Raw genomic sequence first — 13,107 nt, 5'->3', positions numbered from 1 at the left:
GTAATTTTTATCCTCAAAAAATGTTCACAAAGTCAGATTCATGTGCTTTGTAAAGAAATTGCTACAAAATTAGCACCATCACGTGTTATGGGTTTAAATACTGTTGGCTTTTTGCAAGATAAATGTGTCTACTTCAAAATATAAGCACAAGCTCTCTCTTGGGTCTGTAACCTAGGAATTGGAAACTTTTGATATATGGCATTACTCTTTACTGTCATTTGATGTATGGAAACCCTAGACTGACAAATATGGACATGGCTTTATATTGAATTTAATTTACCTTCATTAAACCACCATGCTATTTTTTACTGTAATTAGAAACGTATATAAAAAAAAAAAAACATTCAATCTACACTGTGAAAGTTCAAAGTCATTTAAGATTAAACACAACATTTTTCACCATCTTTTATGTGTACTCTGCTTAATGTAGCTCTATTCAGAAGCTGTACAACTTCAAATGTCATTTCATTTTAATTAAATAAAGCTTTGAATTGGTTGAATCTGAAAATGAATGTCTGCTGCAAAAGTGTTCTCAGTGTTAAAAAGGACATAGTCTCATCATTATTGGAAATGTATAACTTGTTCATATCTTCATTCATCACTTCACCATCTCCATTTTAATATAATTAGCACTATCGATAATAACTAGCTTTCACTCCATGGTGAATGTTTTCCTGATGGAACAGGTGGTATCCACCTTGTGTACATTGTTTTAGATAATTAGTGTTTGGCTCATAGGCCTCTTCTCATCCACCAGTCTCTCCTGGTAAGTGTAGATAAACCATCATGTCATCCAAAATTGATCTGCTTGAACACATGTAGCAGCACAGCCGGCAGCAATAGAAGTAGTTAGCCTTGATTAGACGCACTTAGCGTGATTGACAAAATAGACAGCTGCCTCTCGATCAATGCTGAAGTGTTAGGCTATCCCTGCCCTGTCAGCGAGCGCAAGCATCCGTGTCCAGACATACGATCATCCAACCCATCGATAGACACCGCCTTCTTTTTTTGCCTTCTACAGCAGCACATTTCTTCAACCAGCTTCTTCTTCACAGCACTGTCGATGCAACGCAGTGATGATTCAGCCTTTTATACCTTCAAGGGCATTATGTGAGAATGATGTCTAATTGACTACCCCCGTCTTTGTGTGTTTCTCTTCCAGGACATCGACTGGGTTCAGACAGAAAAGCACGTTTTTGAGCAGGCATCCAATCATCCCTTCCTTGTCGGCCTCCACTCATGTTTCCAGACCGAAAGCAGGTTAGAGCAATTCTCAGATAGTGATGCTGGGACGGGATCAATTTAAGAATTTAGTCAGTCTCGCACTTCCCAACTGTTGTGCAGTTAATGACACACTAACTGACAGACTCACATTGACAGTGTGTCTGTGTGTGTTGTGAGTGCGTGCAGCTTCTCACACCACCCTCACTGTGATCGGGCTGTGTGTCTGCGCACTTTAAGCACGTTTGATATGCGCTGCATCAAGCACAAGAGGAAGCAAGCATTTTAGATGGATAAAATACCTGTATTGTCTACGACCCAGTAGTTTAGGACCACTCCATTACACCATTTTTTCATTTACAGTAAAGAGTTTTATCTTGCTTAAATATTATTTCATTTTCTTTGATTTATCAAGTTTGTATTTGCATATTTATGTATGTTTTTAATGGTATACAAATTATTTTAACTCAAGTTGTTTGACTGTTTTGGTGATGTTAGTGCCACTTGAAGTGCCTTAAATTGCTGCTTTGTGGCAGAGGAGTAATTAAATACAATTTTTTTTTTAACTTTAGTGATTAAAAATCCAGTCGGAATCAATCCTATTTTTGTAAGTGTTAATGATGAATTGTTTTTTTTAGGAAAAATTAGGAATAGATGGTGAAAAGATCAGGTGTGTTACGGTTTACCATGTGTTTACATGTGTTTTTAGTAGCCGTAAAAAAAAAAAAAAAAACCTTTACATTACCTTTTGTCAATTTGACATGAAACGCAATGATTGTGTGGTAAATGCCTCTGACTGTGATGCTAGCAACCATGCATGTGAAGAAATGTGACTTGTTTTGTATTCAAGCTGATTAGCTCTGTGAAATCTGCTTGTCTCTGCAGACTCTTCTTTGTTATTGAATATGTAAATGGTGGAGATCTTATGTTTCACATGCAGAGACAAAGAAAACTCCCAGAAGAACACGCCAGGTAAACTCAGACCGTTTCATCGGTAAATGAAAAGGAAAACTACTTTAGAGTATTTATGTGGAAAACGGAAGTCTTGAGCTCTTTTCTTTCCATTTCAGATTCTACTCGGCAGAAATCAGCCTGGCGCTGAACTACCTCCATGAGAGGGGAATCATCTACAGAGACCTGAAGCTGGACAACGTGCTGCTGGATTCTGAGGGTCACATCAAGCTAACAGACTATGGCATGTGCAAGGTGCATGGTTTACACGGTCAAGAGTTTCACTTAAAGCTTTAATTACGCTACATTTTCACTACATTATACCGCCTCCAGTATCCTTGGTAAGTGCTAGTCTGATGGTCATTTTCCTATAAGAGAAGTGTGTACTGGAACGTGCCTCAAGTGGAGAAATACATGCATCTCTAAATGACAGCAGAGAAGTTTTTTTAGTGTTTGCGTCTAGTTAACTACTACTACTACTACTACTTAACAGATATTTTAACTTTTAGCTGCTACAGTGGAACCAAGAGTCTGCTGTATTTGGTGCACAGTACATTGTTATGAAACGGGGGTGGACAGACATGGATAGCTGAGATCACAGCAGCCAATGTTTTATTTTTTTTTTACAGGAGGGCTTGAGACCAGGAGATACGACAAGCACTTTCTGTGGCACTCCCAACTACATCGCCCCAGAAATACTCCGAGGAGAGGATTATGGTGAGAAAAACACCTCTAAGCCATCTAGTTCCAATAGTTCAGTATACTATTTACTCTATAAATTAAACTAAGAAATTAAATGAATAGGAAATATGGGGCTCAAGAATGAACATGAGCATAAAAAAGTTCTGTGCATAAAGACAAATAGGAAAGAGACTACGGATCTATTAGATTACCGGTACTAGCTAAACTGCATAGTCCCTTTGATGTTTTAATGTAGAGTTTTCTAGTTTTAAGACTTTTTAAAAAATAATGTACCGGTTTTTAAAAATGCCTATGTTAGGTGTAGCTTCTAAGGTCCCATAGAAAATGTATTGTTATTATTGCTAATATTATTATATTTTTTTTGTTAAATGTAGATACAATGTTGGTGTCTATGAATCATTACCAGGGAAGGAAACTTCCTTATAGGAGCCCCATCATAAATCATATGCTTGTTACATAATGTTTAACCATTAGCAGGAATAATCCCAATCGACCAGTGGTAAATATTCTCAGGTTATGCTGCATTAAATATCTTTTTATCATAATCAGCCCTTCAATATTGGATTTAAAAAATGCTACTTTATAGATTAATACTGACTAATTGAGATAACACTGTGTTACTAGTTGATTCGTCACTATCTGGACTTCTGCATACATGTCTATCATTCATTTGGGGGGTGGGTTGTACTTCCCTTTTTATTCAGTAATGTACAGGTTCTGATGTTGCTCTGAATGTGTCCTAGGGTTCAGTGTGGATTGGTGGGCACTTGGTGTGCTAATGTTCGAGATGATGGCGGGCCGGTCACCCTTCGACATCGTCGGCAGTTCTGACAACCCAGATCAGAACACTGAAGACTACCTCTTCCAAGGTAGATGGATCAATGTGCATTCACAGGAAGTCAAAGGGAGATTTTCTCCCAGTGTGTGTTTCATTACAAGCTCTCACAGACAATAAGATGCTACAGCATTGTGTGGAAATTGGCTACACCTCTGCATAGAAACTTTTTTATGGCTACTGTCAGTAGCCAGAGTTGGGCTAAATTACATTTTTCAACTACAATTATGTCTTCATTTATCCATGTTCAGTTACAACTCCTTAATAATTTCGTGACCAGAATTTTCTCCAATTACAATTCAAATTCCAACTATTATTTTCCCCCTGAAAGTCGATTACAATTACGTTCTTAATTACAAAAGTTCAAATTTAATTAATCACAATTACCAAGACTGAAATATATAACCTCATAAAACTTGTTAGCTTTCTGTTAGCTTCTCTTTTGGTAACAGGTCCATTTTGACCTACAGTATGTCTAAAATCAGCTGTAAAAAACACACCAAAAATGATGATCTTTTGTCCAATTTGTTTTTCATCTCTTGGTTACATTGTTAGGCTTCCTAATACATAAAAATTACATTTTTTTTAAATGGTAAAATGATCATGAAGAGAACTATCAGGTAGTGGGAAAAACTTGATATAAAACATATTTTATTGATTGTTAACTAAGTATGTGTGTAAACCATAGCACTCTTACATGGTTCCCCAGTTATGCGTTTAATTAAAATGTAACTGACAGTTTTTATATAATTTCCATGCCAATTACAATTACAAAGTCAATTATCTGAACTCAATTACAATTAAATTATGATAACAACAGCAAAAGATTTTAAAATTTATAATTACATCATATTTGTAATTAATTATCAATTACGTGATCACAGTTAAAATAGACCTCAACCCTGCCCAGCACCCACAGTCTATTGCACAGAGGTGTGTGGAAAAAGCAAGTGTTTTATTACCTTAAACATCTTTTCTCACCAAAGGACCTTTAGGGAAACATAAATATTACAGGCACTGATGCATTATTATTTCCAGCTTCTTGACACTCCATTGAAAGTCTGCTCAGTGTATGCTCTACAAGGCTATACCCGGCAGGATTAGACTCATAACTACTGTGCTTTCAGTGCCATCCTCTGTCGTATCAGCCCCAGGGGAGCATTTTTCTCAGCCTTTTGTACCCTCCCTCCCTCCCCCCCTTCCCCTTGTTTTTCCTCTCACCTCCTGCAGTTATATTGGAAAAACAGATCAGAATCCCCCGCTCACTGTCTGTCAAAGCTGCCAGCGTCCTCAAGGGATTCCTCAACAAGGTAAGAAATGGTCAGACAGGCTGAATAGTCTGTATTAAACAGCACTGCTGCACACTTTAAGTAAGGAACAACATTTCTTTTTTGTTCCTTTTTTAAATTATTTTCTTTTCCTACCTTTGCCTCACACTCACAGTGAAGCTCCTAGCAGCCCTTTTAACCTGTCCTTCTGCTACAATCTCTCTCTTTTTCTTTCCTCGCCCACTTCACTCCTCCTTTACTGGTTATGTGACCTGTTCAATTTTTTTTTCCTATGTCAGTATATCCCGTGTTTCACTGCTCCCTTAAATCTGTCCAACAGGATCCTAAAGAACGTCTCGGCTGCCACCCTCAGACAGGCTTCGCAGACATCATGGGTCATCCATTCTTCCGAAATGTGGACTGGGAACTTGTGAGTGTCTCCCTGAGATTATCATCTTGATGAAATTATCTTAATGTGAATGAAGGAAATCTTTACAGGATCATTAATGGGAACCACCACTGTTTTCACAAATGTGGCCTAAATCATTATTTTTACACAAACCCTGAGGATAGAAGTCCTTTTGGCTGGGAGTCATTCAACAGTCCGTGATTTACTTGCTAACTTCAGCCACCAGAATGTCAGCCACACACTGTTTAAGGGAGGGTAAAGGCCCCTTACCAAACCACAGAGTTGGAACTGTCACCCCCTGCGGCCATAGATTATTTTCCAGGTCACAACTGTTTTTATCCTCGACATCTTTATTTTTTCCTGATTTTTTTCAAACTCAAGGCCCGGGGGCCAAATCTGGCCATTCAGAGCATCCGATTCTGCCCGCAGGATGAAGTGGAAATGACAGAGAAAACATGAATCATTGTGTAAATTACCAACTATTTGAGTTGTAAATTGTTGTTAAAGGAACTCGAAAATCCTGCTAAATAAATAAAAGAACATTGAAGTATCTGTCCCTTATTGCTTAGATATTGTTATTACTGGAAGTGCAAACTTGGGCACATTAATGTTGATATTGTTAGTTTTCCCACCTAGAACCTGTGGCCCACTTGTGATCGAACTGGTCCATATTTATTTTGCCCTTGAACTAGAATGAGTTTGACACCCCTGAGTTAGAGCAACCAAAAGCAGCACACATTGACATTTTGACCGGAAAAGCTGCGTAATGTTCTAAAAAGCAGGCTGAATGCTTCACTCCAATAGAAAAAAATGGGATGTTTACAGGAAAATGGGGGTATGTGATGTCACCAATCACGCGATTTCAAGATGGCGGAATACAGTTTTTAAAACGGTAAATTAGTCCCATTTTTAAAAGGCATAGATCTTCTAATTAGGACATTTCAAAGATTTGAGGCCACATTTGTAAAAACAGTGAAGGATCCCTTTAAGATCACAAAAAAAAAACTGTGTATTTATCAAGAACCTGTCTGAGCTGTTGGTAAACAAGGCAAGGTCATCTTTAAGCACACTGGGTCACTCCCTGCCTGCAGTTAACTCAGCTTCGGAATGAGACTCATGTCTTTGTAGAAGCAAGTATTCGAAAACAAATAGGCGAGGCAAACAGCTGACAACAGATGCATGACTAACACATTAACAGGAAGCCAGAGGGCGACAGGAAATGAGAAGGGACTGGTCAGGGATTGGGCATATACATGCTGATATGTTGACTTCTGAAAGTCTGGGTTTAAAAAGGAAGCTGTTAATCTAATTTCAGGTCTAAGTAGTTGAGCTGTTGGCATCCTATAATAGCTAAGCTCAGTGTTTGACTGTAATCTCTGCTGTTCTCATTTACAGCAACGATTCACTTATTCCAGAATAAATAAGAGTCCTTTTTTTTTGTGTCGGAGCTGTAATCATACTAGTGTGGGGGAAGTTTAACGACCAGATGATGCACATGGGCCATAATCATTTCTCACCTTCTTGGTTTATTAGTTTCTGTTTAAGTCATTCAGAAACCAAAACTGCTGATTTCTCTTCAGTAGCATTTGTCAATATAATGTGTTTGATTGACTTCCTGTTTATTCTGGAACTTAAGCGTTCTAAAACAACTCCTAAGCTTTTTGTTTCAAGTACCGTTATTAGAGGTATTAACTCACTCAGTGCCATTGACGAGATAACTCGTCATTTCAAACCCAAACGCTCAGTGCCATTGACGAGATAACTCGTCATTTGCGTTTTTTCATGGGAATTACTAGAAAACACCCTGGCGGAGGTCCCTCTTCAATATCTAAGCTGTGGGGTGTTGTAGTGACCAACTGTGCCCTGAAGATGGCAGCAGTACACCTTTAGATGAGAGATTAGCCACTGGTGCTACCATTAGCTAAGGAGGAAGAAACAGGAATGGGTGAGATTATGGCGCTACAGAGTGATATTGTGACGTATCCAGCAGCTCACAGCTCCACATACTAACAGAATATGTATGGACATGAGTAAATTATTGATAATGTTGAGATGGTGATATAAAACCATCAACTAACCGGGCCAAACGGGTCATCCCTGCGTGTCGGGAGGAGGGGGGTACAAAATTTTCCCAGCCTGTGAGCCAGAGAGCAAAATAATAGGTGATACAATTTATTTGATTTTTTTTTTTTTTTTGACTTGGAGGAACAAGTAAATAGTAACTAACTGTAATTCAAGTACAAATATAAAAAACAAGTGGTATATTTATCAAACTGTCAAATAAAATTTTTCAAAAAAAAATTATCTTTTGCTTTTACAAGAGATTCTGATTCTGTTAAGTTCTTAAATTCTTTAAAAAAAAGAAAAGAAAATAATAACCACATATATCTATTTAAGAAAAAAAGTGCATGGATTGGATTGTGACCGTGAGGTGGATGTGAACACAGTTGAGTGGCTCTTAATAAGAGATTTTTTTAATTCAGAAGGTTTCAGTTTGACCCAACTTTACATCGTCCTTTTTACTGTAGGTAATGTTAACAGTTCTGTTGCCTATTTTCATTTTTTAAATTATTATTATTGTTTTTTGGGGTTCAAAAGCATTGAGCATTTAAACACCATTGCAGATTTAGGTAGATTATCAGTTATTAATAGACCTTAAGTAAGATTGGCTATCGCCAGGTGCCTCGTGATACGAAATATTGGGATACTTTCCCCCGTGATAACGATATTATTGCTATACATTTATTGATATATCGTGGGGAATTTCATCCACGATACATCACGGTATCTCACTGAAGAAATTCAGAATTTATCTACTGCACTGAATTCATTTTATAGGAATTACAAATTTCACATGAATGATAGCCAAGTAAAACTTAACATACACTGACCACAACTAATTATGTTTAAGTCTTTAATGGAAGACTGATACAAAATAATCATAATCATCAAAATATTGTTTATGATGTTTGTGCAAATTAACTTTAAATCATTAAAACAGAATGAATGCAGCAAATACTCATTTCAGTGCTAGTATTATCAACTTCTCTGTAAACATGGACACATCAGTGCTGCTTAACAAGCAGAATGAACTTGATTTATGAAAACTGGATAAATTCACTGCATATGAAAAATAAACATTTCAGTCATTACCCCGGCATCAATGGTCTCGTCCACAGCAGCATGCAACTTTTCCCACGAATCTTCTGTAGCTCTGATGAGATGTTGATCACTCTGAGCAGGTGATCATCTTCACGGAGCGATGCAGCGCTTGACGAGAAAGTTAAGCAGGGACTGGTCGGCTCTGTATTTAGGAGTCAGTGATGATTTGCGTAGGTTTTTGCCAGTTTAGACGGAGTTTCAGGTGGTTTAGGCAGTGTTTAACATATATGATGGTAAAGTTTATTGTTTACTTACTGCTGAATGAGACATGAGACAACTAAGTTTCTACACAATACAAGCGATGAGCTGAGCTCCTCCTCTGCAGCAGCTGTGTGCATGCATGTGAGTGAGACGGGGCGAGGGGGGTAAAGGCGGAGCCATCGGGGAGGCTTCATTCAAAATTATGCTAGCTCTTGAAAATCGCCTACCCTACCTTTAATGCAGCCAAGACGGGAGAGGGAGGGCGGTGCACCTAATAAGCGCTCCCCAAACCCCCCCAAAAAAAAATTATCCTTGCCTCACGGTGACATTTTTCATGTCAATTCTGTACATTTAATTCAGTCCGTGATTTCGTTAATGTGGATTTTATAGGGTCTTATACTTAACTTTTGTAATAAGGGAAAAAATAAAATAAATAAATATTTTAAACATCATTATTTGGCCCCAGTGAATTGATAAAGTACAGCTAGATGAAACCTCGTATCGATATTTTGGCACACCCTTTACCTTAAGATTTACATTGACTGATTAGTAGTGATTCTGAAAGTCTGTCAACGTGTGGAGCTTGAGGCACGTGTCCTCTGTAAAAGGGCAGACGGACATGTGCAGTGAGGTAACAGACAGACAGACAGACAGACAGACAGAGAAATGGGGAGGGCAGCTGGCCACAGTTCATCATGATCTCTTTTCCCTGTTTGGTCTGGAGCAGAGACCCAGGTCACAGTGTCTGGATCATCTTACACTCCTCCCCCTTTCACCCTTTTCCTCATCAGGAACATCTTAAAATCCACCTGCAGGGGGGGGCAGTTGACAGCTTCTAGACAGAGACTGTAAAACAGATTAACTTGGACTAGTTAACCAAAGCTTTTCTGAAATAAATCAGGAAAATAATTATTTATTAGTGGGGTGAGAGAAAAAAAAAATTTTTTTTATTTTGAATATGATTATTCTTTTAGGTAAATAGGAGCTATGGAAACTGGCATCATAAATTTACCACACCTGTATTAACCACAATATTACCACCACCAGCTACTCTGACTTATCACAACAAGAACAGCGCTAAACCCCTGAAGGTGTGCTGTGGTATCCAGCTGCACCAAAATGTTTTCTAGCAGAAACGATACGATAAAAGATTTGCATGTCATGATACGATATGTCCCGATACTAAACAATACCATAAACATCACGATATGTCACAATAACAGTTATTACAAATTTAACTTTTACAAGTACAACATGGTATGAAATACAATTTATTTCATTTTTTTACACTTGCGAGAACAGGTAAATGGTAACTAACTGTAATTAAAATACCAATACCAAAGTGGTATGTTTATAAAACTGTCAAATTACCAAAAAAAATAAGTTTAAAAATTTTTTAACTTTTGCTTCTACAACAAATTCTGTTTCTGTTAAGTTCTTAAATTATTTTAAAAAGTTACCACATACATCTATAAAAGGGCCCAATATGTGTTATGAAAATAAAGTGCAGTTAACATCCAAGTTAAAATGCACTAAGAAGTGAAGTCGACGAGGTCTGATGTGGTTCACTGACACCTAGCGACCAGGCGTTTATCTGTTATGCATATCTTGGCACAATGAAATAGTTCTTTAGTTAAAAAAACTTTTTAATCTATATGATAATGACGTGGTGAAATATCGTCATGTATTGCTGAATCACTTTTTCTCACACCCATAATTCCTTGGTTTTTTTTTTTCTAGCTTCAATGTAGAGAACAAAAGCTTCACTTTCTGCCGACGCTATAATTAAGAATAATAAATGTGTTTTGCTTCAGTAGTCAGGGCTCAGTTTGCTGCATAAGCAGGTGATGCTCAATTCTTAGAAGTGTTATGAACATGAACTTGTATAACACTAAAGACCTGAAATGCTAAATCAGTCATTCATGTATTGCAGTGTACTTATTGTTTTTAGGGTGAGGGAGGGGTGTTATTTTCCTGCTAATGAGTTTTAAACGTGTTGTGTGTGTCCCCCCCCCCCCCCCCCCTTTTCTGTTATTCCAGCTGGAGCAGAAACAGGTGGTTCCTCCATTCAAGCCCAACATCTCAGGGGAGTTTGGACTCGATAACTTTGATGCCCAGTTCACCAACGAGCCCATTCAGCTCACGCCTGACGACGAGTAAGTTCCCCTATCTTTACTTTTCATTTCCTGTTATCGTCGCATTTCTCTAAATCTTGTTTTTTTTCTTCTCTACATCCAAAAATTCTAGTGAGGTGGTAAAGAAAATCGACCAGTCTGAGTTTGAAGGCTTCGAGTACATCAACCCATTGCTCATGTCAGCCGAGGAGTGTGTGTGAGGGAAGACCCCCGTCAGCTTCTCACACACACACCAACACACCTCCACAACAACCACACATCCATTCATCACGCGCGTGTTTTACGTAGCGTCTCAGTGTCTTCGAGTTGCATGGTCAAGAGACAATCCAACGACCTTCCAACTCAAAGGTCACACAGTTAAAAAAACGCTCGTTTTGCCAAATCCAGTCTCACACTCTGCCATTTATAACCACTTTGCCCTTAAGCCTACATTATTTCTTAATTATTTTTATATTAAGTAAATCTGCACTGAGAGCATATCTATGAGGGGGGGGCTCTTTGTCGTAGCCCGTTTGGCTACCACGTTCTTCCATAGTTGCTGCAGGATGGGTGTGAGGTACAGCCTCCCTCTGACAGATAAACTGAGCGTCCTGTCGAGGTGTTTTTCATCCATATTTTTATTTGTGTGCGTCAAAAAACGACTGTTAAAGAAGAAAAAGTAGACGATGGCGGTCTAGCTTCAAGTCACAGTTGGACAACCGAGATTTTGGAATAGCTTTGTTGCAAGAAAAGAAGACACAACTATTTTTTCGGGCCGGGGGGGAGAAAAAAAAAACTAATAAATCAATCTATTTTTCCTCTTGTTTTATTTAACAACACATCCGTCATTATATATGTGTTCTAAGTGTTAAATGTCCAGCCGGAGTAGCGGGGACCAGGTGAACAGTCGGTGGAGGAGTATGAGACTGCACTTCAGGTCTTTTCTCCCTCAATGAAGGAACTTGTACAGAATTGTAACACTTAAAGAGGCGATGTTGTCAAAACTGTGAATAAATGCTCTGTGGTGAAAAGGGCTGGAAGAATAGCACAGGATACCTGAAGCACGGCTGTGTCCTAAAAACCAAGCATGAATTCCACTTCTGCACACAGGACCAAAAAGGAAACATTTTCCCAATACAAAGTCTTGCTGGTACGTATTAGAGGGTACAGTATATATAAAGAGAATCCGCTGTTCTTTTGTCATACATATTATATTTTCAGAGCTTTTTTTGCTCACTTTTATATATACTATGCCTTTCTCAAGAGTTATTTTCTGTTATTTTTAATTTTCTTTTTCTTTTTTTTTTTTTTTCTTCATTCCACTGTCGGTCTTTTTTGTTGTGATTGTTGAAATGAAAGCTGTGTCAGAGGTCCCAACACTACAATGTGGTGCAGGTTTTAGTCCCAGAATCAACCAGGGCTTTAAAACTCTAGTGTCTACTGTCCCATGTTCAGTCAAACACTCAAGTCTGTTACTATGATATTTTCTACATATGCTTTAAAGCATATCAAAGCCATGGTGATGAACTGTGCAGCCCGTGACTTTAACCACATTGACCGTGGGAGTTTCACATACTTCATATGGACCATGTGTCTGCACTCATCTACTCACCAGAAGACCACCGTCATCTGTTACACTTTGTTACTGTTGATTTATAAATAGTTATGTCAATCCATTAATTTTTTTAAAAAAAAAATTCTGTCTCATTGATTCCAAAATGTTACCCAATGGAAACACTTTTTTGTTGTATCTGTTATGTTTTTGGGGATGTTTAGCATCCACAGGACACTGGTAAACTTTGTTATTAGTGTTGGAAGAAAATAACAGATGGTAAAATAAACATTTTATTTCTGTCTTTGTGCTGCTTTTGTTTTGTTTTGACATTCAAACGTCTGAGTATACATGTGACAAGTGTACTTAGATTGTGTAATGTCACCTGAGTCAAAAAGGAATGTACTAAGAGAGGGATGTGATTGTATCTGAACAGATTATCAACATTTATCTCAGCATTTAATGACTAATCTGAGCATGAATATGTTGGGGGAAGGGTTTTGTTGTTTTGCCAGTTTTTAGTCATTTTGTGTGTTTTTTGGAGTCGTGTGTGTTATTTTGTTGTGCTCTAGTTGTAATTTTGTGTATTTTTTCTGTCACTTTCTGCATTTTTGTTGTTGATTTGTGCATTTTTGGGGTTGCTTCCTGTATTTTTTTGTCTTTTCGTGCAATTTTGTTGATTTTTGTGTGTC

At 37.9% G+C, this 13,107-nt stretch overlaps 1 protein-coding gene across 1 annotated transcript in view; it reads left to right on the top strand.

Moving 5' to 3' along the window:
* Window positions 1-12,721, top strand: part of prkci (protein kinase C, iota) — a 39,219-nt gene extending 26,498 nt beyond the window's left edge. The window contains exons 10-18 of the mRNA XM_028472814.1: window positions 1,163-1,260; window positions 2,107-2,193; window positions 2,292-2,427; window positions 2,802-2,889; window positions 3,618-3,743; window positions 4,940-5,019; window positions 5,318-5,407; window positions 10,790-10,905; window positions 10,997-12,721. Of these exons, the coding sequence (XP_028328615.1) occupies window positions 1,163-1,260; window positions 2,107-2,193; window positions 2,292-2,427; window positions 2,802-2,889; window positions 3,618-3,743; window positions 4,940-5,019; window positions 5,318-5,407; window positions 10,790-10,905; window positions 10,997-11,084 (909 nt within the window). The 3' untranslated portion in view covers window positions 11,085-12,721. The remainder of the gene's footprint in view (window positions 1-1,162; window positions 1,261-2,106; window positions 2,194-2,291; window positions 2,428-2,801; window positions 2,890-3,617; window positions 3,744-4,939; window positions 5,020-5,317; window positions 5,408-10,789; window positions 10,906-10,996) is intronic.
* The last annotated feature ends 386 nt before the right edge of the window (window positions 12,722-13,107 follow it).

Source organism: Gouania willdenowi, chromosome 17, assembly GCF_900634775.1.
Source record: "Gouania willdenowi chromosome 17, fGouWil2.1, whole genome shotgun sequence".
In the NCBI taxonomy this organism is placed as follows: domain Eukaryota; kingdom Metazoa; phylum Chordata; class Actinopteri; order Blenniiformes; family Gobiesocidae; genus Gouania; species Gouania willdenowi.
This window is presented reverse-complemented; position numbering and strand designations above follow the sequence as displayed.